The sequence below is a fragment of the Daucus carota genome, chromosome 7 (genome assembly GCF_001625215.2).
Source record: "Daucus carota subsp. sativus chromosome 7, DH1 v3.0, whole genome shotgun sequence".
NCBI lineage: Eukaryota > Viridiplantae > Streptophyta > Magnoliopsida > Apiales > Apiaceae > Daucus > Daucus carota.
This window is the reverse complement of record NC_030387.2, coordinates 22,304,989-22,326,640: the sequence shown is the minus strand read 5'-3', so window position 1 is coordinate 22,326,640 and position 21,652 is coordinate 22,304,989. Positions and strand designations below refer to the sequence as shown.

Here is a 21,652-nt window from a genome sequence, read left to right as displayed (position 1 = left end):
TGTATTCCAGTGTAAACTTGAAACACTTAAATTTGAACGTAACATCATAAACGGAGGGGACCGAAAGCTTGTAATATATAAACAAACGTTGCACTTGCATAAACAGAATCGAAGAAGATATGAGATAACAGAAGAGCCAAAACTAGAAAATAAACGAGAAGCCTGCAGACAATGATGCTCGTCGATGTCCAGCTATTGTTGCGCGCAAAAGGCTAGATCATCAGGACTAGTGATTCCGTTGTGGATAGCTGCAGGCGATGTCAGAGCGGAGCAAGGAATTGAAGAAAACGCATTCTCTTTCAACAATCTTGTCCCCCTTCGAGTCCTGGGAAACTACTTCTCTTCGCCAGAAACCGGAGCTATATCTTGAGTTGGTTTAGTCTCGTCTGCATCCTTGTGTTCATCGTCGTCGCTGCTGACACCGTTACTGCTACTGCAACTACTTGTTTGAGAATCCAGGGGATAAACCTGATCAACAGCTCCGGGAACCTTTTTCACAATGTCTATGATGTTTATGTGTACTTCTGCCACCTGTTTTTTCTCATCTGTTAGCTTCGCCTCTTCCTTGTTCCCATTAGAGTTTTTATATATCGCGTACAAAATCATCTGAAGCACTCCCAATATAAATCCCAGCACGTTCGGAAGCTGCGCATCATATCAACAATCAGCATCAATTCATAACTGGAGACAAATTGACATAGCGGAATTATTTAAGTACTTTATTTAAGTACTTACAGCAACACAGGGATCCTGAAGCAGCAAGCCGTAGGCGAACCAGACAGTAGCACTGAGTGTGAGGAAAAATGACAACGAAAGAGGCATGAACTCAACGCTCCGCGTTCTAACAACCTGAAACTGCAGGTATAACATGCAATTAGCATAACAAGTTAGAAATGAAATGATATTCATGTGCTCATCAACACTACACCTACAAGGAAATTCATTAGAGATCATTTTTTCAGTTGCAAGATAAATGATTTTCGTACCACGATGTTGAGAGGCGCGGCAAAAACACTTATGGAGAACGTAACGCAGATCCATCCGACGACTATGACACGATGGTGGCCTTCAAACCACAGCGTCGTGCCCGCAAAGATGACAGCAAACAATACAAAGTTCAGAAAAACTAGTATCTTCAGAGTCTCTTTCTGTCATGTAAAAATTACAAACATGCAGTAAGAAAATAAAAAAAAAACAAAAAAAAACTTAGAAGAAATCTATTTATGTGTAGAACTTCGCTTACCCTAGCTTGCTTAGATGCGTAGAAGAGGAAAATGGAAATATAAATTGTTTCGATCACAATTCCAACAGAGTTCACGGAGATGAGAAGGACTGCATTCTTCTTCAGAAACGCGTAATACATCCAGAGCATAGCACTGAACAAAGCTACGGTATAAGGCAGAGACTGAAACTCCATTGTTGATTTTCTCTTGTAAATTTGGATAAATGTTGGCCTGTTACATATAACAAAAACCAGATATAATTAGTTACATGCAATCCGTCTTGGTAATAGACTAGGACTGTCCCTAGCATTCGATTGCCAGGGACAGGGACCTGTTAAATAACATACAAGTTCTGAACCTCTAATACTCCTGGCCGTTAGATATATATTCATTTTACGGCCAGAAAACAATACTTAAGATGTCTCTGGCAATCATATGTCAGGGACCGCTACCCAATAGTTAAGGAAAGAAGAAGAGAATGAACTTACACTGGAGCAAAATACACCATGATGGACACAATGTTGCCTAAGATACCAGCAGTGAAGACCCAAGGGTTGTGAATATGAAACAAGGCCATGTCGATGAAGCTGGCTAGCAGAGTGGATCTCGAAAAATATAAATAAGCGGAAGAAATAAGGTCGGGCCTGAAAGAGGAGGCCTGGCCGGGCTAGATGGTTCTACTAGCTTCTTCTGCTGGAGAAAGAATTATTGAAGCTGATAGTGATGCAGCTAGATGAAGGAAGTAAAGAAGTGTAGTAGGGCCGTTTTATAAGGAGATGAGAGTAAGCTCACAATTTATATGCCGTGTAGCTAATTCAACTCAAGTATAAATTAATACGAGTTTGGGACTCGAACACATCATCCTTGCTGCATGACAAGCTCTGATTTAACCATTCACCAAACTGTTCTAACCCTCATTTATTACTGCTCTCCCTCACGTACTTTTCTCGCGTGCATCCGTTTTCATTTCCCTGCGATTTTTAGATTATTGATTCAAACGATAACGGTTCATAGTATACGGATGTTACTAGCACAACTTCAGCGGAAGAAAAACGTTGGACGTAAAAAATCCAGAATGAAGCAATTATCTGTTGAATGATATTGTAACGTCCTTGTGTAAATGATATTGTAGCGTCTCAGTTTACCCATAAAAAACTTAGAATTAAGTTGTCTAGCCGTTTTTTGGTTACATATACATATGATTTGGATCCACTTCAAATTAGTGAAGATAAATACTTTTGGTTTGAACTCTCAATCACAGATCATCACATAAGTTGGAAAGCAGAACATATCTTTCCAATTTTATTAACTTATAATATCATAAAATTTTCAGTACAAAAAACATATATATCTCGTTCCAATTTTATCAGATGTCCCAGCATATATATATACCTCGCATTTTAGTCTTTATATGGTACCAAAAATTTAAAATGCGATGCCTGTCAATTTTATGATTTGGTTATCAAGATGAAAGTATAAACCAAAATTCAGTTTCAAATATATCAATACACGCTTTCAAGGCAACCAGTTGTGCCTGATCATGTGTAAATTATATACGTTATTGATAAATGTATATATATAAAAAATTAAAGAGCGTTTTTATGCTTGAGCAAGAAAGCGTGGGAGACGATAAGCTCGAGTGATGAGAGTTTACGTTACCAAACAACAAGATTTACATAGTACAGTTTCATGAAAACCCGCCTAAAAGCCCTGACATTCTCCTTGAAATTTGTATTCTCCTTCAGTTTTGTTATAAAGTTTTGTCCTTTATCCTATCCACAACTGTATACCACTGCACTCACACCTCGCGGAACTAAGGAACTGACTTAAACTACAATCTCGACTGAACTTTAAAAATAAAATGACATATTTTACAAATTTTGGTCCTTCAAACTTAAAAAGTACATTTTTCTAGTTTTCGATTATCTCGGAATTCTTGTTCTGCCTTACATGGCAATAGCATCAGAAGCTAACAAATGTGGATAAGGATGCCTAATAATAGTTTAATTCTATAAGTGTAGATTTTCCAGCTTGTTCTACCAGTTAGGTGTTTGTCAGATATTGTTTGTGACTCCAATATTTCTGCGACATTTCAGATATTGACACATTGATCATGCATAAAGCAAGAAGGAAAACGCTGAGGAAGAGGAGACTCAGCTTTCTTCTTGCTCAAGCTTCAGTTTAGCTAGGCAGTTATGATGGGAGATACCAACAAAATAAAGGCTGCCTTTACAATCATCATCTTGTTATTCTTTTTCTACTTCTCATTCTTTATCTACGCGGACGGGTCCCAGCCTCCCGGCTACATGTGTTACGTGGCAGTTAGACACTTTGACAGATCATTTTGTGGTATTCGTGTAGCTTAATGTGAGCCACTCATTTATGTTATCGAACCAAACCAAACGTACCTTGAATTATTTGGTTGTGCGAGTGTCACTTAGAACTACTTGATATGTACTTTACGGAGTTGAGATACTGAAAGGAAGACTCGAACAAGATCTTATATTATTTTGTCACCGTGATTTCTTAATTTCTCTTAGATTCACTCGTACGAACGCCTGTATAACTATGCAACACAACTAAATAGTCTGGATAACTAATTATATTCAAATTTTCGACGTGTTAACAAATTTAATTCGACCTAATGAAGAACACAAGTGCAATTTGAATATCTCTGCAAATTTTCTGGCTCCTCTATATATAAGCGTGTGTTCTTTGTGACAACTACAAACAATTGGTGGTTGAGTTTTCCTGTTACTTCCGAAACAGGAGATCGAGCTACAGATATCCAGAATTTATGTGTTGCGTGCATGCATCTAATTTGGTTTCGAGTAACTTGTTGATGAGGGAATTTAACAGTTCAGACGGTATTAATTACTTGTGCAAATTTTTCAATAATGTCAGGTCGATTTAGGCCGCGAATTTAAAATATGAATGTCGGCTCATTATTTATCAGGCCAGATCTTTGCATTCAGGATTAAGCAATTCAACCTGTTGAAAGTTTCAAGGAGCTGCAGTGCTGCAATTTGAAATTAAACGATTTGATCTGAACAAAGTGAAATGGAGTTATCACATACTTAGTATTCATGATTCATCTGAAACAATCTTGATAATCGCGGTTTTTCCAGTAGTGAGAAGAATTGTATGTCTTTCTATTCAAGCGCTTCGGAGCGGGCAACCAATCAACTTGTACATATATGTTATGAGGGACCGATCAGATACGATCAGATCATATCAGATAATAATCACAACGTGTAGATTATTTTTCTTACGTTTGGACGATCATATAATTTCTTTGGAAAATTCTAAATATGAGATGATCGATATCTTGGTTTTATCTAATGAAGATTCATTTTCCATATTCAAGTAATATATTCCCATGATCATCTGAGTTATATCGTTACAATAATGGTAGATTGTCGGTAACCAATCTTGTTTGCTGATACTAGGAGCCAAGGTGGAACTCTCTTGACGAGCAACTGTTAAGTAACTTGTTCTCAGGTTTTAAGAGTACTTAATTAGCAGGATCATCGTATTGTATTCTAACATTCTCCCCAAGTGACCGGTTCTCCTGTAATTTTAAGATGTTTGGATGATAACTTTTATTAGAATCATCTAGTATTCTAGCATCAAGTAAGCGATCACTACCAGTCGGTTCTCCTAAAATTTTAAGGTGTTTGGAGGAGACTTCCCAGAATCAACTTGCATCGAGTAAGGCGATCATTGCGAGCCAATTCTCCTCGAACCTGAAGACAATCAAAGGTGAGCGATTAGAGTGCCACTCTATCAAACACCAAAACAATTATATATGAGTACTATATGATATAAATTTAAAATTTTATAATTATATCATTGCATGAACATATATTTAAATATAAAATGCATTTTTTTTAGTTCTACCATTGTCTATGATTAATACGAAAATATTATTTCATAAAGCATAAAATTCTTCTTAAGGTATTCATAAAAATCTTTCCTGAGTCAAGCTCATTGCAGATTTTGCATTCAAGCAATGATAAGCAAATGCTTCTTAAATTTTGTTGTGCAGATACTGAAGGTAGCTGTTTGTATGGGAGAAAACAGCCCATATCTGTGTTTGGAATGAGGCTCAGCCCGTTTTCTGATCCAATCTGATCTTATGGATTTGTTTAATATATCCCAGAGAATGGGCCGAGTCCAATGTCCTCACCACTGTTCCGCTCTTTTGTTATCAAGTACTGGCTGACCCACAGTGTAATCCAGTCCATTTGTAGTTAATTATCTCTACATTTCTCTGTTCTAAAAGTGGTTAGTCACCGATTAATTCTTGTTCCGTAACTCGCTGAATAGATTAAATCTCTTATTAATCATCGATCAATTCAATTAATTTTCAATCAATTCTTGTTCCACCGATTAAGTTTGATTCCCGCTTTTTACAATACTGCTACATTTTTGTTAATGCTTACAGTTAAATATTCAAACATATTAAGCTCATAGAATTTATTGAATTCGATGATTATTGCATCATACTCATCGTAAACGATAATAATGGAAAATCATGAAAGATCAGTTTCGATATTATTAGTTTGCACTTAAGGGAGAAATTTTTAAATTTTACTTTTCCACGCTTATTATGAGTATTATGTAACAATCATAGATTCGATCCCGACTAGTAAAACCAAAAATCCAAAAAATTTATAAATGGTAAAACATATGTGCAGCTGTTGGTTTCAATAACCTCAACTTGTAAATACAAAAAAAGCCTTTGTTCGTCCAAACAAGTTAAATGTAACCTAAACGTCAAAAATCAAAATGATCCTTTGACGCACAAAAAAATCGAAATCCCCACAAAGCAAATCCATAATCGTAACTTATCGACTCATTTTCATATCTAGAAAAGTGATGCCGATAGCTTATTGAAAGGGTCAAATACACTTCCCCAAGTTTTCACCGCGGACCCGAAACACAGACCATGTGGGCTGGTCCGTTGGGATGGGCAAACCCAAAAGCGTAAGCAAACAGCATCAGGATTCACAAGTTTGCAAGTTTCTCTCAACTGTGTGTTTCTCATTACAGGACTATACGAATACGAACACGTCTCCTCTACGATACTCCTGTCTATTTTTGTTTTGCTTTTGGTACAGTACCTTCCTTGTACGATTTTACTATACGTATCCCACGCCGCGGCCTCACCGTCTCGCCAAAGCGTATCTCGTGATACCCATTTCGTATCTTATGATACTCCTCTCGAATGTAAAATTATGACGATAAGTAAATTAGTTATTGCCTCTCTTCGGACAACGGAAGTTGGTTCTGTCTTTATTGATCTGTTTGTGCAAAGATGTTAGAATTTTTTAAAAAGTCGCGAAAAAAAAGTAAAAAGTGCTAGTTTTTATTTACAACTTCTCCTTCTTTCCAAATATTTCATAATTATTAGGTTACCTTTCACTTCTATTTCATTTCTTTTAACCTTAAGTAAAAAGTCACTTTTTCAAACTAATTTGATCCCATTGTAAGTATTTGAAATTAAATTAAGAGGAATTGTTCTGATTAAAATATTTTTGGTATATTAATGAATTACGAGGTGTAAGTCACTGTCGGATCTACGTAGAACGGCAGCGTTTTATATGTGATTTGTTACGTGTGGTAAGATATGTTTAATAAATTAGTTAGCTAGCGTGAGTGAGTACCTCTACATGCAAATTATAGGCTAATGCTAAAAATAGAAAAACAAAACAGCATAGGACGGCGCTTACGGCTACGGCTTACGTGAATCTGGTGGTCTATGTATATTACCAGCAGTTCGACCAGCGGCGTCACTGTTGCAGTAGCTTTTAATCAATGGTCGCTTTTAAGAGATTCCTGATTTATCGAAATTTTTTGATAAAATTTTAGTTAAATTTTGAAAAATATTTTATCAACTTATCAATTATATTGAAATTCTGATAAATTCTAAATCGATAGGTTAACCGATTAGTTCCGGTTTTCGATTATTACAATCATGTCTCTAATTAAAAAATGCTATACTAAGTTCTTATAACTTAAAATAAATATGATAATTACTGCATGACCAGAACAATTTTTAAACTTAAATTAGTTATTTATTTTAAAAAATTTGAAGAGAATATAAAAGTATTTCACATAATGTGACAGAAAAAATATACTCCTTCTGTCCCTCTCATCTCTTTACGTTATTTTTTGGCACGTTTTTTCATACTCTTTTAAAGTATAGTTACATAAAATATTTTTCGAATATTCTTTCTCTGAATAAAAGTTTAATGTTTAAAATTTTATTATAAAAAAAATATTAAAAAAATTATGAAACTATATTTTACAAAAAACTGAAAATGCATGCAAATGAACGTAAACAACCACGACGAACGGATAGAGTATATTCTGAGCGGTTGGAAGTGAATGTTGCATGTTGCGGCAGTTCTCAATCAAAACGCCTAATTAATAGGAAGAAAGAGGCGTTGAGGTTAATTAAGTAATTGGCGTTGCGTTTAAACATGGATTTCGTAATTAATTACATCCGACTGGTAATATCATAGATAGGTTGCCTTGGCCTGAAGCAAGGTACTAGTAGCTTTTTTCCCTTTATTTTTATTGTCAGAAAAGGAACAACTACTACTCTCCCTTTTATTTAAGTCTTTACGGTCGGGTTGACATTTCTGCAATGATGCGTACATTTTTGTACAAGATAAAGACGCCCTGTTACTATTAAATATAGTAATATTTTATTTTTTTAATTATGCTTGTTATTTTAATTACTATAAGCTGCTATGATTATCTCTCGTTTTATCTTGTAATTATAATAAGCTGTCTTTTTAATGATTTAAGAATAATATTCTGGTCAACTTGGAACCCCATGCTTACTTTTTGCTTTCCTTTCGTATTCTAGAAATCTTTTTCTTTACTCAACTATTTGGAGGTGTGATATAATTGAATATATTTTAGAAATGACATGGTTAGATTCCCAGGTGACTCCTCCAACTAACATAATATTACGGATATAATATTAATATAATTACTTATTTTTATTAATTTTGAATAACTTTTTTTTGTTTTGCAAATTTTAGAATAGTTTTAAAAAGCTAATAAAATAATAATAAAATTTTATATAAAAATTAGAAGTAAAAACCGTCTCGAAAATGATTGCATGACTGGTCCCTGAATATATATATCGGACTGGTCCCTGAATATATATATAAGGTCGTGGTAGTGTAGACGCCACTTAGAAGTCGAGCATATTAAAATGATGGCATGGAAAAACAATGGGGGCATAATGCTTAAATCATTGACAGATGCATTTCTTCTCTTTTATGATTTTTTAAATACCAGAATTAGGGCGCATTATTCCTTTATGTTTATTATGAAATGCTAGAAAACACATGATATCTGGTGCTTAGATAATTATTAATTTGCACAGTTGTGGAATCTAACACATAATCCTGAAAAGGTGAGCATATATGCTTTCATGATATGTACCCAGTATTTTGACTATTTTCTCTTAAAAATGTTCATAATTTCCATCAAAGCTTACCAATTATCATTTTCATATTCAGAGAGTGTCGCCGGCAATAACTAAATTCGAAGAAAGTGTATAAAATAAATTATTAATACATGTCTAGACACGATTTATTTTATTTAAAATAAATATTAAAATACTCATAATCATGTCCGAGTGTCGAGAATATTTTTTTAATAAAAATGTCGGATTTCGACATAATGGGGGTGTTTGTCAACAGCTTTTAATCCCGGCTTCTCGGTTTATAAGTTAGAAGCACTTATTTGTACTGTTTGCGTAAGAAGTCAAGAAGTATTTAAAAGAAGTTAAAATTACTAGCTTTTGTTTCAGAACTTCTGCTTATTTTCCAAACAGTTTAATCACCTATGAGTTTCAACTTGCTTCTGACTTCTAGTCCACTTTTTTACTTTAAGCAAAAACATTTATTTTAAGCTCACTCAAACGGTCCCAATATTCGAGAGATAAAATGAACAGTAATATTGTCATCATAATAAGTTTTTGCAGCGCATGTGTTTGTCTGACCTCCTTGGATCCAAATTGAAGAATCGGGAGGGAATGAGAGAAGGGGTGCATAAAGGTTGGAGAATTAAAAGAGAGAAGTTTGTGAAGATGATAAAATAATGAAGAAGAGGAAGAAAGACATGTTCAAGTGAACAACATATTTTACTCAAACAAACAATAATTGCAGCCTTTGACGTTTCTATCTTTCTCTTTAACACCCACACGCAACCTCTTTGACTATCTTTCCCGTCTACTTCCTCCTTTCATTATTTTTTATTACACCATTTAGCTTTTTATTCCGACTATGTTTCGGCTGAAAACGATTTTTGACAACTATTTCGTATTAATTTTTTTTTATTCAATCGCTTTTCATTTCAAGTTGTTCTTGTGAGTGTAATATTCTCATATCAAACATCGCTTTTTAATTACTTATCATGAATGTCCATCCATTGTTAACACATACCATCTTTTTATTAAATTATTAATTTATATTTTATTAAATATTTAATTATTATTATTATCAGCAACAACAATACCAAACATATCCTAGGCTTGAATGCCCACAAACACAACAACATTACAACTTGTCCTTGGACACTGCTCAAGTGGGCGTTGCCAGCCGATAAGAAAGCACTTCGTTGCTTGTGGGAATCTCTTCTTCCATTATTATTGCATTTCTATTTTGATTGTGATATATATTATATACATTTTAGATTATCATTCATAATTTTCTTCTTTATAACCCGTACGAAGAACGAACGATGATCAGCCGATCCTTGATATGTCGCATGAACTTTAATATCGATTGCGCTTCTTTGGTTAAGCATGAACTCAAACGAAAGAATTAAACAAACAGAAACTTTAGAAAAATAAAACAAGGAGGGGCAGCGAGGTCATAATCGAAAAATAAATGAGAAAGGCGGAGAAGGAAAGAATAGAAAAGAGGAATCCCTTCTCCCCACGAAAGGTGATAATGCAGTTGCAGGCTTCTTACAATGTCAATGTTTGAGGCTCCCGTTTAACTAAATCTCAACCGTCCCACGTTATACCCCACCTCTAGATTTTGTTCCATTTCCGTCCCGCTTTTGCCCTCTCCTTTCTATTGTCATTATAATTCATCATCACTTGGTTTACATATTAATTTTGATATTTTATAAATGATACTATTTCTCTTCTTTTATTTTTTAACACGATTAATAAATTTCGTATAAAATTATTAATTTAAATTGTTTTAATCTCAGCGACGGAACTAAAAAGTAAGAACCTAGCATCAGAGTAAGTTCATATCCTTAAAGAAATTTTAATTTTAAAATATTTAAAAATTGCAAAAGTTTAAAACAAATTTAAATCGGTCCATCTTAATATTTTTCAGATATTTCCATATCAAAATCCAGATTCGCACCTGTACCCGGACCAAAAGAGGGAAGGTATGCACGTAAGTGTTAAAATTATGAGGGACCCCAAAATTTGTCCCCAAATTATTTTCCCAAACGACGTGGCAAACACATGGCGGAATTTGGTTGGGTGGTTTATGTGCATACAGGGGGTCCCATTATTTATTAGTACTAGTTGATAACCCGTGCCAAGCACGGGTTTAAATAAAATTTTTAAATTTGTTATTTATTGAAAGAATAATATCTTTTTTAGTTACATTATGATATTTTTATAATAAAACCTATTTAAATTATTGTTTTTAAATGATATTTAAATTATTGTTATTTAATATAAAACTTTCTATATATATTAAAATTTGATCTTTAAATTTATTTCATAACAATATGGGTCCATGTTCTATGGAGTCCACAAAATAAGAGTATTGGCGTCCAAAATTATTTAAAAATAATCTACTCGTTTCAATTTTAATTTTTTTAGGCTACAATATTTGTAAACATCTGACAATTTGCAGGTTATGTTCTACAATATAATCGTTGCAATCAAAAGATAAAACAATTATATTATAAATCACTAAACACTATATATATTTTAAAATATAACTCATAAGTAGAACAATGATCTTAATGATTGTAAATGTTGAAAGATGTTAATGATTAATTGATAATTATATATTTAAAACTACTTAAAGATGGTAAATTATATATAAAATTTGAATAATTAAAGATATTATTTATGATTAAACTAAAAGATTATGACTGGTACTTACTGCGTACTTTATGGAACTTAACTCTAACAATATAGTTTATTTTAGTAAAATTACTATGTTGTTTGATGATTTTTAAATTGTGAAAATAATATTCACGATCAACACATATAAGTTCGTTTACAACGTCTTTAATCTCGAACAAAAATTCAAAAATTTTAAGTCACAATTATTTTATTCATTTAATAGGCAAACATTATATATAATTCTAGTTGGAGTTTTTGTGTAGTTGTTTGATAAACTGATATTGTAGTTTGACAAAATTAATTAATTTTCCAAAAGTAATTTAATATCAAATATTTTGACGTGTGTGTAGAGTTTTGGTTCTTTTATTATATGTTGCAATATGGATAATGACTTCATTTTCTTTGAGTTTCTATTTGTTAAGTCGGTGTTACCACCGCCTTATTCGTCTTTATCGCAATCTTCTAAAAAAACTCAATGATAACAATTATTATTATTAAAAAAATATGACCGAGTTTTTTGGTACTTTGGTATCAATATTGAATCTTGTTTGAGTTTCTATTTGTCAAGTCAGTGTTACCACCGTCTTATTCGTCTTTATCGCAATATTCTGAAAAACACTGATTGATAACAATTGTTATTATTAAAAAAATATGACCGAGTTTTTTGGTACTTTGGTATCAATATTGAATCTTGTTTATTTTAATTCTGAAATATGATAGAAATTTTATAGATTTGTTTCGTAAATTAAATTGTATGAGTTTTAAAAATTAAACGAATATTTGATGTATGTCTAGAGTTTCGGTTCTTTTATTATATGTTGCAATATGGACAATGACTTCATTTTTTTTTGAGTTTCCATTTGTCAAGTTAGTGTTACCACCGCCTTATTCGTCTTTATCGTAATTTTACGAAAAACACTAAATGATAATGATTATTATTATTAAAAAAATATATGATCAAGTTTTTTGATACTTTGGTATCAATATTGAATCTTGTTTATTTTAATTCTGAAATATGATAGAAGTTTTATAAATTTATTTCATAAATTAAATTGTATGAGTTTTAAAAATTAAAACGAATAATTTTGTTGACATTATTATTCTATTGATAGGATATTATATTAATATCAATATGAACTCCTTATTTATTTGAACTCTGAAGCATGATAAAAGATTTATAGAGTTGTTCCGTATATTAAATTATTTGAGTTTTAAAAAATTAAAACAAATAATTTTGTTGGTAATATATTTTTATTAGTGAGATAATTGTTATAATACAAAATCTTGTCAAATATAGAAGTTTTTTGATAATAGTAATAATTGTTAAATAAAAAATAATATGATGATAGCCAAATTTTGATATGAATTTTATAGAACTGTTTCATAAGTTAAATTGTTAGCGATGTAACTGTGCGAATAGGATAAATGTTAGATTAAGAAGTCCTAAACACCATGGAAGTCTTTTTATAGTAGGATAATAATCTTAATCAATATTGAAATTTTTAATAATAAAATCCGAATCAATATAAAATTCCTTTCGTAATTGTATAATAATAATTACAAAATCATAAAAATGTATAATAATAAGTATAAAATCCTAACAATATGAAAATCTTTTCATAATTCTATAATGATTATTGTTATTAAATAAAAAATTTATATAATATTGTCCTAATCAATATTGAAATTTTTAATAATAAAATTCTAATCAATACAGAAGTTTTTCACTGTCCTAATGAATATTGAGGTCTTTAATAATAAAATTTTATTCAATATAGAAGTCTTTTGATAATAATATAATAATGACTATAAAATCCTAATCAATATGAAAGTGACCGAATTTTGGTACTTTGGTACCGATGTTCCACCGAAACGTGGTTTCGCTTATTAATAAAGGGTATTGATGAGTATAACCAATCACAACTTGCCACATAAATTTGGGAACAAAATTTGGGGTACTTAGCATTTTCCTAAAATTATATATTTTGTCTTTCCTTTTGTTTAGTTTATTTGGGTGCGTGTATGGTAGTGCACCAGTGACATGGGATCCAATCAGGCAATCACTCGGTAAGCTTATAGTAGTTTTATATATGGCACGTTCGATTATTAAGTTTATTTAAATAATTACTTTTAACTCATTTTATACGAGTTACTCTTTTATGCGTTATTAGCATCTATGAACGAGGTTTTTGTAAGTAATATTATTTTGTATAACATATTTCAACGGATTACAATGTGTTTTAAAATTAGAAGTTCACTCGATAGAGACAAACTAATTAATTTCAAAACGGACTCATACTCAATTAATTATAAAACTGATAAACAGGGACGAAGCTACGTAGGGGTCATGGCCTCCCTAGGGTTTCCGTTATACTATAATTTGTATTATATAATTTTGAAAAAGTTTATATTTTCTCTTTATATTTATATAAATATAAAAATTTGGCCCTTCAAAAAAATATTTGTTCACTCTTAAGAGATAATTAACATTATAAGATGAATTGTTAATTTTTAGATTTCTCTAATTTATGTATTAGACCAAATTTATAAATAAAAATAAACAAATATATATATATAATTATAATATTTAAGAAAAAGATTTATGTGATAAAGGTAAACGTCAATATAATTCTTTTACAAAAATAAGAATTTTTGGTGGAGGACTTTCTTATCCGAGAAACTTATACCCCACTTATTCATTTTCGTAGAATAAAGTTAGTTTTTGTGCATTATCAGTTTTTTAATTAATTTTAATATTTTTCTACTCATCGTCAATTCAAATTTCATCATCCAGGTAATATTTTTACTTGTTTAAACTATAGTTTGTCATCTTGTAAATAAGTATAATATTTTTTTTAAGGTTAATAAGCATAATATTTGGTTTTTGAGATATTGTAAAAATTTTACTTACTCTTGTTTAAAATACAATATCATTTTTTTGAAGTATAATTTCATTTAATGTGTGTTACTTGCTAATTAAAGATTATCGTATAATTTAGAGTTATTATGATGAGTTTCCTCATATTTTATACTCTTATATATCTAAAGACAAATAGCTAAATATTTTAATTGACACAATTATATATTTGATTTCCTGGTTTAAAAGAAGGCAAGGTTCTACTATAATTTTTTTACTAGTATTTTTGTATTTATTTTATATTGAATATTTTACTGTGTTGAGGAAAAATTTCATTGTGTTGAAGAAATTTTTTTGATCGTTTTATGGATATTTGTTGGCTTTGTCCCTGCTGATAAAGAAAGAATATGATCTAAATTATGTCTCTTACTCGAAAATTGTTGAATTTGACAGAATGGGTTACTTGATACATATCAGTTATCACTGGTTCTGAAAAATTTGTAATATTTCTCGTTCATTAATATCACTAGCTATCTATAGATCAAGATTTCCATTTCATAATTGAAAAATTGATCGAATACTAAATAAAAACAACAAATCATTCAATAATCCATATTTCAATTTATATACAGATTTTTCAAATAAATCAATATAATTTGAATTTTTACCTAAGATTTTGAAAAACGATCACTTTAGAGCAAGTCCAATACTAAAGTTAAAATAGATGTAGGTATTGATATAATATAAAATCAAAAAATATATTTTGATGCTAAAATAACTTTCATATTTCAATGCATGATTTTAAAATAGAACAAAAAAATGTAAAACATGAATACAAGTACGAAAAGTTAAATCAAAATTGATTATTTATTCATTTATCTCTAAATTCTCACTTGCATTGTCCATGTGACAATTATAACTATATCTATATATTTTTTTTGGAAACTAATAACTACATCTATACTTTTTTTTTTATATAAAAAGGAATCAATTCATTAATTAAAAGTCATGTGACATTTACAAAAACAATCGAAATTAGACATGACATCTATAGACTATACTTGATTCTATATTTACAATCGAATGTAATATTTTTTTTATTTTAACATCATATATAATATTACATTGGAGCGCTAAATTCTAAGCGATATTATATTATGAGAATACCATCTCCTAAAACATTGCATTGGACTTACTTTATAAACACTCAATAATATGTCAAATTTGAAGTTGCTAATACAAGGAACATCTCAATTGCAACTTATTTATAAATGTAACGTAGAATAAGCAGAGTTGTCGTAGGGTGAATCTGTAATTTCAATAACGTAAGAGGAAAAATATTCTTCCAGATTTGTGAACTGAATGATACTTTGATGATAGAGTTTTTGTTCGTTTTCCCGTCACAATTCAATTGCATTGGTAGTGCTCGTCGTTTGGAAGCATGTAGGTCCCAAAACCTTTATTTCCTTCACCCACCATTTCTATTATTCCTTCTCACTTCTCGGTAAGCCCACGAAATGATACTACTGTCCCTTCACCAAATAAAGAAATCTTACATTTGTGGTTCGTTTTGTAAATTTTAAATCTATTACAAATATTAAAATGTGATATTTATTTATATAAAGATGAGTATAACTACTTTTCAAACATTAACTATATAATTTACGCTTGATAATTTGTCTAAATTTATGAATATTGGTGGATCATAATAATTCAATATTAAGAATATGATACATTATAGAGTGTATTTTATATATATTCTATATGATTTTATTCTCATATTTAATTATATTTCGCATTGATTTGAATATTTATAAGTTTTAATATTTTGTTGTAGAGTGTAACGAATTCCTAAAGGTGAAAACATTTTAAAAAGAAAGTTAAATCGGACTCAAATTTAGATGAAAATTCGGATTTACTAGACTACACATACTATTACGTTGTTTGGGCCGTATTTATAATTCTATACATCAGAACTTACAGCCCACACAGAGCTAGATTATTTTTCTAATTCATCAAATGGTCCGGTATCCGAAATCCAACTGGAACAACCCAGAAATTGGGGAGAAAATAGAGTTATGAATTTTAATTTTAGAATCATATTCAGTTTCGAAAAATGTCCTGTATATTCATTAAAACATTAGATACCACTTATTCAAGGAGATCAATTAGTTTTTGATGAGAGATATATGCATACAGAGAGATAAGAGAAAGACTTTCACTTTTCTTCTTGTCCAAGGATTGAAGATTGAATGTTGTTTCTTTATTATAAATAATAGTTTAGTTAATTATGTGTTTTTGTTATATCCAGTGTTTTGTTAGACTAATTATGAGTGAATAAGTGAGTAGGTTTATAATTTGGGATTAAGTTAAACCCTAGCTATGATAGACGAATGATTCCCCAACCCCAATTTGATTATGTCAATTACTCTATTTTTTTATATATAAAAGGGAATCAATTCATTAATCAAAAGCCATACGACATCTACAAACATAATCGGAATTGGACAGACGCTGAATTATATTGCTGTTGAATCCTTCTTGAAGAGGCAACTAAGCAATTTGAAGATAATTTGAATATACGTACTCGTTTTTACCTGATTGGTTTTCACTTGATTGGTTTTCACCCGATTGGCTTTCACTCGATTGGCTTTCACCTGACTGTTCTGAACAATCGACCATAGATGTGATTCTATAATAATCTTCAAACCTGAATCAAACCCATGAAAATCATGCCGATCTATAAACTCGATCATGGAGAACATCAAAACACACCAAAACAAAAGCCAACTTTCACAAGAAGGAGAGACTAACAAAACCCAAATGAATTGAGAACTTATTGAAAGGAAAACAAGATTTCAAACAAACGGAAAAAGAAATCGGGGCTTTCCACCGGTGAAAACTGATGGAAGCCCCCTCCAAAATCTTTAATGGAGACTAGGGTTTGAGAGGGGGAGAGAGAGATGATGGAGATGTTTGGCGGAACTTAAAAGAAGTTGCTTATTACTTAAAGTTGAGAAGTGAATTATAAGTGATAAGTAGTAAAGATATTATAAGTGTTTGAAGTGTTTGGATAATTTGACTTATAAGTTAGTAGAGTGTTTAATAATTTATATTATAAGTTAATACTTTTAAATAAAAACTAATTTATATAAGTATAAATTTAATATATGAAATTTAAATTACATTTAATTTATTTAAATATAAATTTAAAACATCACATGCTAGTTACTTTACAATATAGCGGAGACTTGCAAAAAATAAATTGAGGAAGAAGCTACACTTCCTAACTTCTGGATTCTGAACTTAAATCAGCAAAGAAGTCATGTGGACTTCTGCACTCAAACAGACAACAAAAATCATAAGCCAGCTTATAATAAAAAGAAGTGCTTAATTTAGTGAGCCAAACACCCACGATATGTGCAGCTTGCTTATTGAGTTGTGTTAATTAACAATTACATATTAGACATAATGATGATGATGATGATGTGTATTGTTTGAAACGATATCTATTTATCAACGAAGATTGGATTTAGATGACTGTGAAATCTACAATAAGGATATGAATTTTTTTCATGAAAAAGATAATAATTTTATAATATATAATACACTTTCTAATAAAACAAACAAACTATTAACTCGTAATATACTAATAAAATGATATTATCCCATATTTTTAACATCAAATCATATTAAAATTGATTTATTATATAAATAAATGATAATTTTAAAATTATTAAATAATATTTTACAATATAATAATAATCGATCAATAAAAATAAAGATTATTTTTTAAATTTTAATAATATTATAAAAGATATCTATTTTTTTGAAGGAAAAAAATATCTATTTTTAATAATATATTTAGTATAATATATATAAATATATTATTATTTACATATATAATCGGGATCGGGGATCAGGATCGAGGAGACACGAATCCCCACCCCCGTCGCGATCACCCAATTTTTTATAAAATTTTCCCATCCCTATTCGCTGGACCTATGATCCAGACGTGTGTTAGGACCAAGAGATCGATTCGAGACTTTAGCATTTAGGGCAGCATTCCGATAAATAGTACCATCATCCGATTACTATTGTTTTTATTTTTTCTCTTACTATTAGAGCAAGTCCAATGATGATGTTAAAATAGATGTAGTTATTTTCATAATTTGAAATTAAAAAGTGATTTTTATACTAAAATAGAATTTATGATCCAATGATAAATGTAAAATAGAACCAAACATATTCAAATAAAACTATATTCTCATTACATAATCTTAAAGTACATAACTATATTTGTCACTATTACTTTATTAATGTAATTTGTCACTTGCATACTTATGTGGCAATTATAACACCATCTATACTTGGTTCTAAGGTTCTATATTTAAGACTAAGTATAGCATTTTGCTATTTTACATTCAAGTTTAGCATCCCATTGGAATTGAGTTTTGTGCTTGGGTGCTATATTATAGCAATAGCACCTACTTTAACACCTCCATTGGAATTGCTCTTATGATACAATTTAACACTGTGTAGTTTTATACAAAAAAGTCTAAATTAAATTAAAATATAATATAATATTCGAGTAAAGTTCCTTGTAGACCACAGTTTTTATTGTAATATTGTTGAACAACATCTTAGCCATTCATTATTTTTAATCTGACGGTCTTATTATCCTCCTTTTATTATTTTTAAAATTATGTTTAGTGGGTGAATGCTAGATATATATTATACATACCACTGATTATAATCACGAACATTAGTTATGATTTTGTATTTTTATGTATTTCTCCGTACTATACAATAGTTTTGCGCATCTATGTAATTATTTGTCCACTTTATTCATCATCGATTATCGTTTTTCTTCTCCATCTTCAAGTCAACAATCTCCATTGTACTGCACTTTTATTGCATCTGGTTAATTTTTGTTTTTAAACATAGGTGAAGAGAATGATGGAATTACAGCGATCGTTCTGCAACTACAATGGATTGTTCTGCAGGACGATGATGACAATGGATTATTGTCATCATCGTCTTGCATTTTCATTGTAATTGCCATCATCCTCTTTAATTATGTTTAAAAACAAAAATTAATCAGATCTAATGAAGGTGCATCACGACAGAGGTTGTTAATTTCAAGATGGAGAAAAAAACGATAATCGATAATGAATGAAGTGTACAAACAATAACATAGATGTGCAGAACTATTACATTGTACAGAGAGATACATAAAATACAAAATCATAATTGATGCCCATGATTATAGCTGGTGGTCCGTATTTTATACTGTATATCGAACATTCACCCACTAAACATAATTTAAAATAATAAAAGATAAGTAATAAGGATCGTTAGATTAAATATATTGAATGACTAAGATTTTGGTCTAAAATACTACTCCCTCCGTCCCCTTTTACATGTCCATTTTGACTTTTGACCAGTCAAATTGACTATATTTTGACTGAAATTTACATGTATCAAATAATTGAGAAAAATAATAAAAATTATGTTGGAAAAAAATAACAGTGAATATCACAGCAACAATGTGTAGAGCAGTTATATTATATAAGCAAGAACAAGCAAACAAAATCACAACTATATAGCATGCACGAAGATCATATACACAATTAATCAGCGACTGATAATTAACAAGAAAAGACAAGAAAGGCGTACCTTACACCGACGCTCGAAAAAGAGCACTGAACAGCTAAGTCACCTAGCCCTTAGACCGTCGCTCGAAAAAGAGCACTGAACAGCTGAGTCACCTAGCCCTTCGATGAAGACTAGGATGTTCTTGAAGTGATTATTGCCCCACTCCGCTGTGATGGGTGTCGCAATATCGCTCCCAGGATAAAACAGCACAGACCGAACCGCTCACAGACACGGAAACGATCAACAACGACTAGCACCTCAATTCGCCCAAAAAATCTATGCAACTCATATACGTTTGCAAGATAGGCACTTAGAGATCCTACTTAGAAAATTCTCAATTTGCCCAAAAAATCTTTGCAACTAATTCACGTTTGCAAGATAGGCACTTAGAGAATTCTCCCTTAAAAAAAATCTCAAGTGTCCTTCTCTTTATATAGGGACAAGTAGTTGCTCTCTTACTATTTTACTCAATGTGGGACCAAGTCACAAAATAGTAAAAACAAAACAAAACAGGTTTTGTTCATTATTTATATTGTTCAAATTACTTAATATTAATATTTTATAATATATTCAGAGTCTGATTATTTAAAATAATCTCGACTCAATATATTTAATATTAATAATAAAATAATCTATATAAATAAACGTGAAAAAGATATAGAAGTTTTTACTAGCACTAGGCCACACAAGCATTCCACTTGTATTAGTAGTTGTAAACACACTTATACAAGATGTTATATAAACTCCATAATATCCTTTTACAAAATCAATGTGGGACTAAATCCACATAACCCATTTCAACTGAGCAACTTTGCCTCAATATATTTATGGATTTCACTAAGAAAATATCTTAGATCCAAGTACGAAAGTTTAAGTCCTCATAGCAAGGAACAACCTCCAACTATTAGCTTCCGGAAATTACATCAAGAACATATATAAAATATGACTCAAACTTTTCCATTTTCTAACAAATTATACCATTAGAAAGTATATTTAGTCTACTTTAATATGCAACTTTCAGATTTTAAAAATAATAAGTAGATAATTTGTAATATTTAGTCAAAAATTGGTCAATTTGACTCCTCAAAAAGCAAAATGGACATGTAAAAGAGGACGGAGGGAGTACAATAAAAATGTAATTTACAAAAAACTTTACTCTATAATATTCAGATATATTGTTTGAATTTGCTGAAGCTCGTTTGTCCAAGTATATTTTCACTTGCTTTTCTAATATGGATATCAAGATTAACCTTTGACGCATTACCAAGCACGACAACATCCGACGCAACAACACTCTGTCATTTCTAACTCTAAGTCCTCACCGCATCTATCACCCACAGAATAATACCTCATATAAAAAGAAAAAAAAAAAATAAAACCCAAATTCCAAACTCGACTAGACTAGATTCGTAACATAAAACAGTACCGAATTCGACTCGACTAGCGGGGGTGTATTCGATTGAGATTTTAATGCATTGTTTTTAGTCTATGAATTTTAATGGATTGTATGTGATTTTGATTTTTTGCGGATTCTTGATGAAATGTCGCAGAGTTGATAGGATTTAGCTACAATGCTTCAAAATCCCATTGAATTTGGTGGGATTTCAAAAAACTTTGGTGGGATTTCAAAAAACTTAAAATACACTGAAGAATGCCACAAAATCCATCATTTTATGAAATGAAAAAAAATCCATCAGCATTTGAATACCATCAGATTTTAATGGATTTTAAACAATCCCAATTGAATACCATCGGATTTTAAAGCATAATTTAAAATCCCAA

The 21,652-nt window shown here is 30.7% G+C and overlaps 1 protein-coding gene across 1 annotated transcript; it reads right to left on the bottom strand.

The window, feature by feature from the left end:
- Positions 1-44: 44 nt before the first annotated feature.
- On the bottom strand, positions 45-2,114 carry LOC108196267 (bidirectional sugar transporter N3). Its single transcript, XM_017363475.2, has 5 exons — positions 1,712-2,114; positions 1,244-1,454; positions 987-1,148; positions 736-855; positions 45-645 (listed from the first exon to the last, which is right to left on the bottom strand). The coding sequence occupies exons 1-5, from the start codon at positions 1,798-1,800 to the stop codon at positions 334-336; spliced, it is 894 nt and encodes a 297-aa protein (XP_017218964.1). The 5' UTR covers positions 1,801-2,114; the 3' UTR covers positions 45-333.
- Between the last annotated feature and the right edge of the window lie 19,538 nt (positions 2,115-21,652).

Coding starts and splice junctions, on each gene's coding strand:
- LOC108196267 (XM_017363475.2), bottom strand. CDS start 1,800: ATGGCCTTGTTTCATATTCACAACCCTTGGGTCTTCACTGCTGGTATC. Junction 1,149..1,243: donor ACGCATCTAAGCAAGCTAGG/GTAAGCGAAGTT, acceptor TTTACATGACAG/AAAGAGACTCTGAAGATACT. Junction 646..735: donor TTCAGGATCCCTGTGTTGCT/GTAAGTACTTAA, acceptor TATGATGCGCAG/CTTCCGAACGTGCTGGGATT.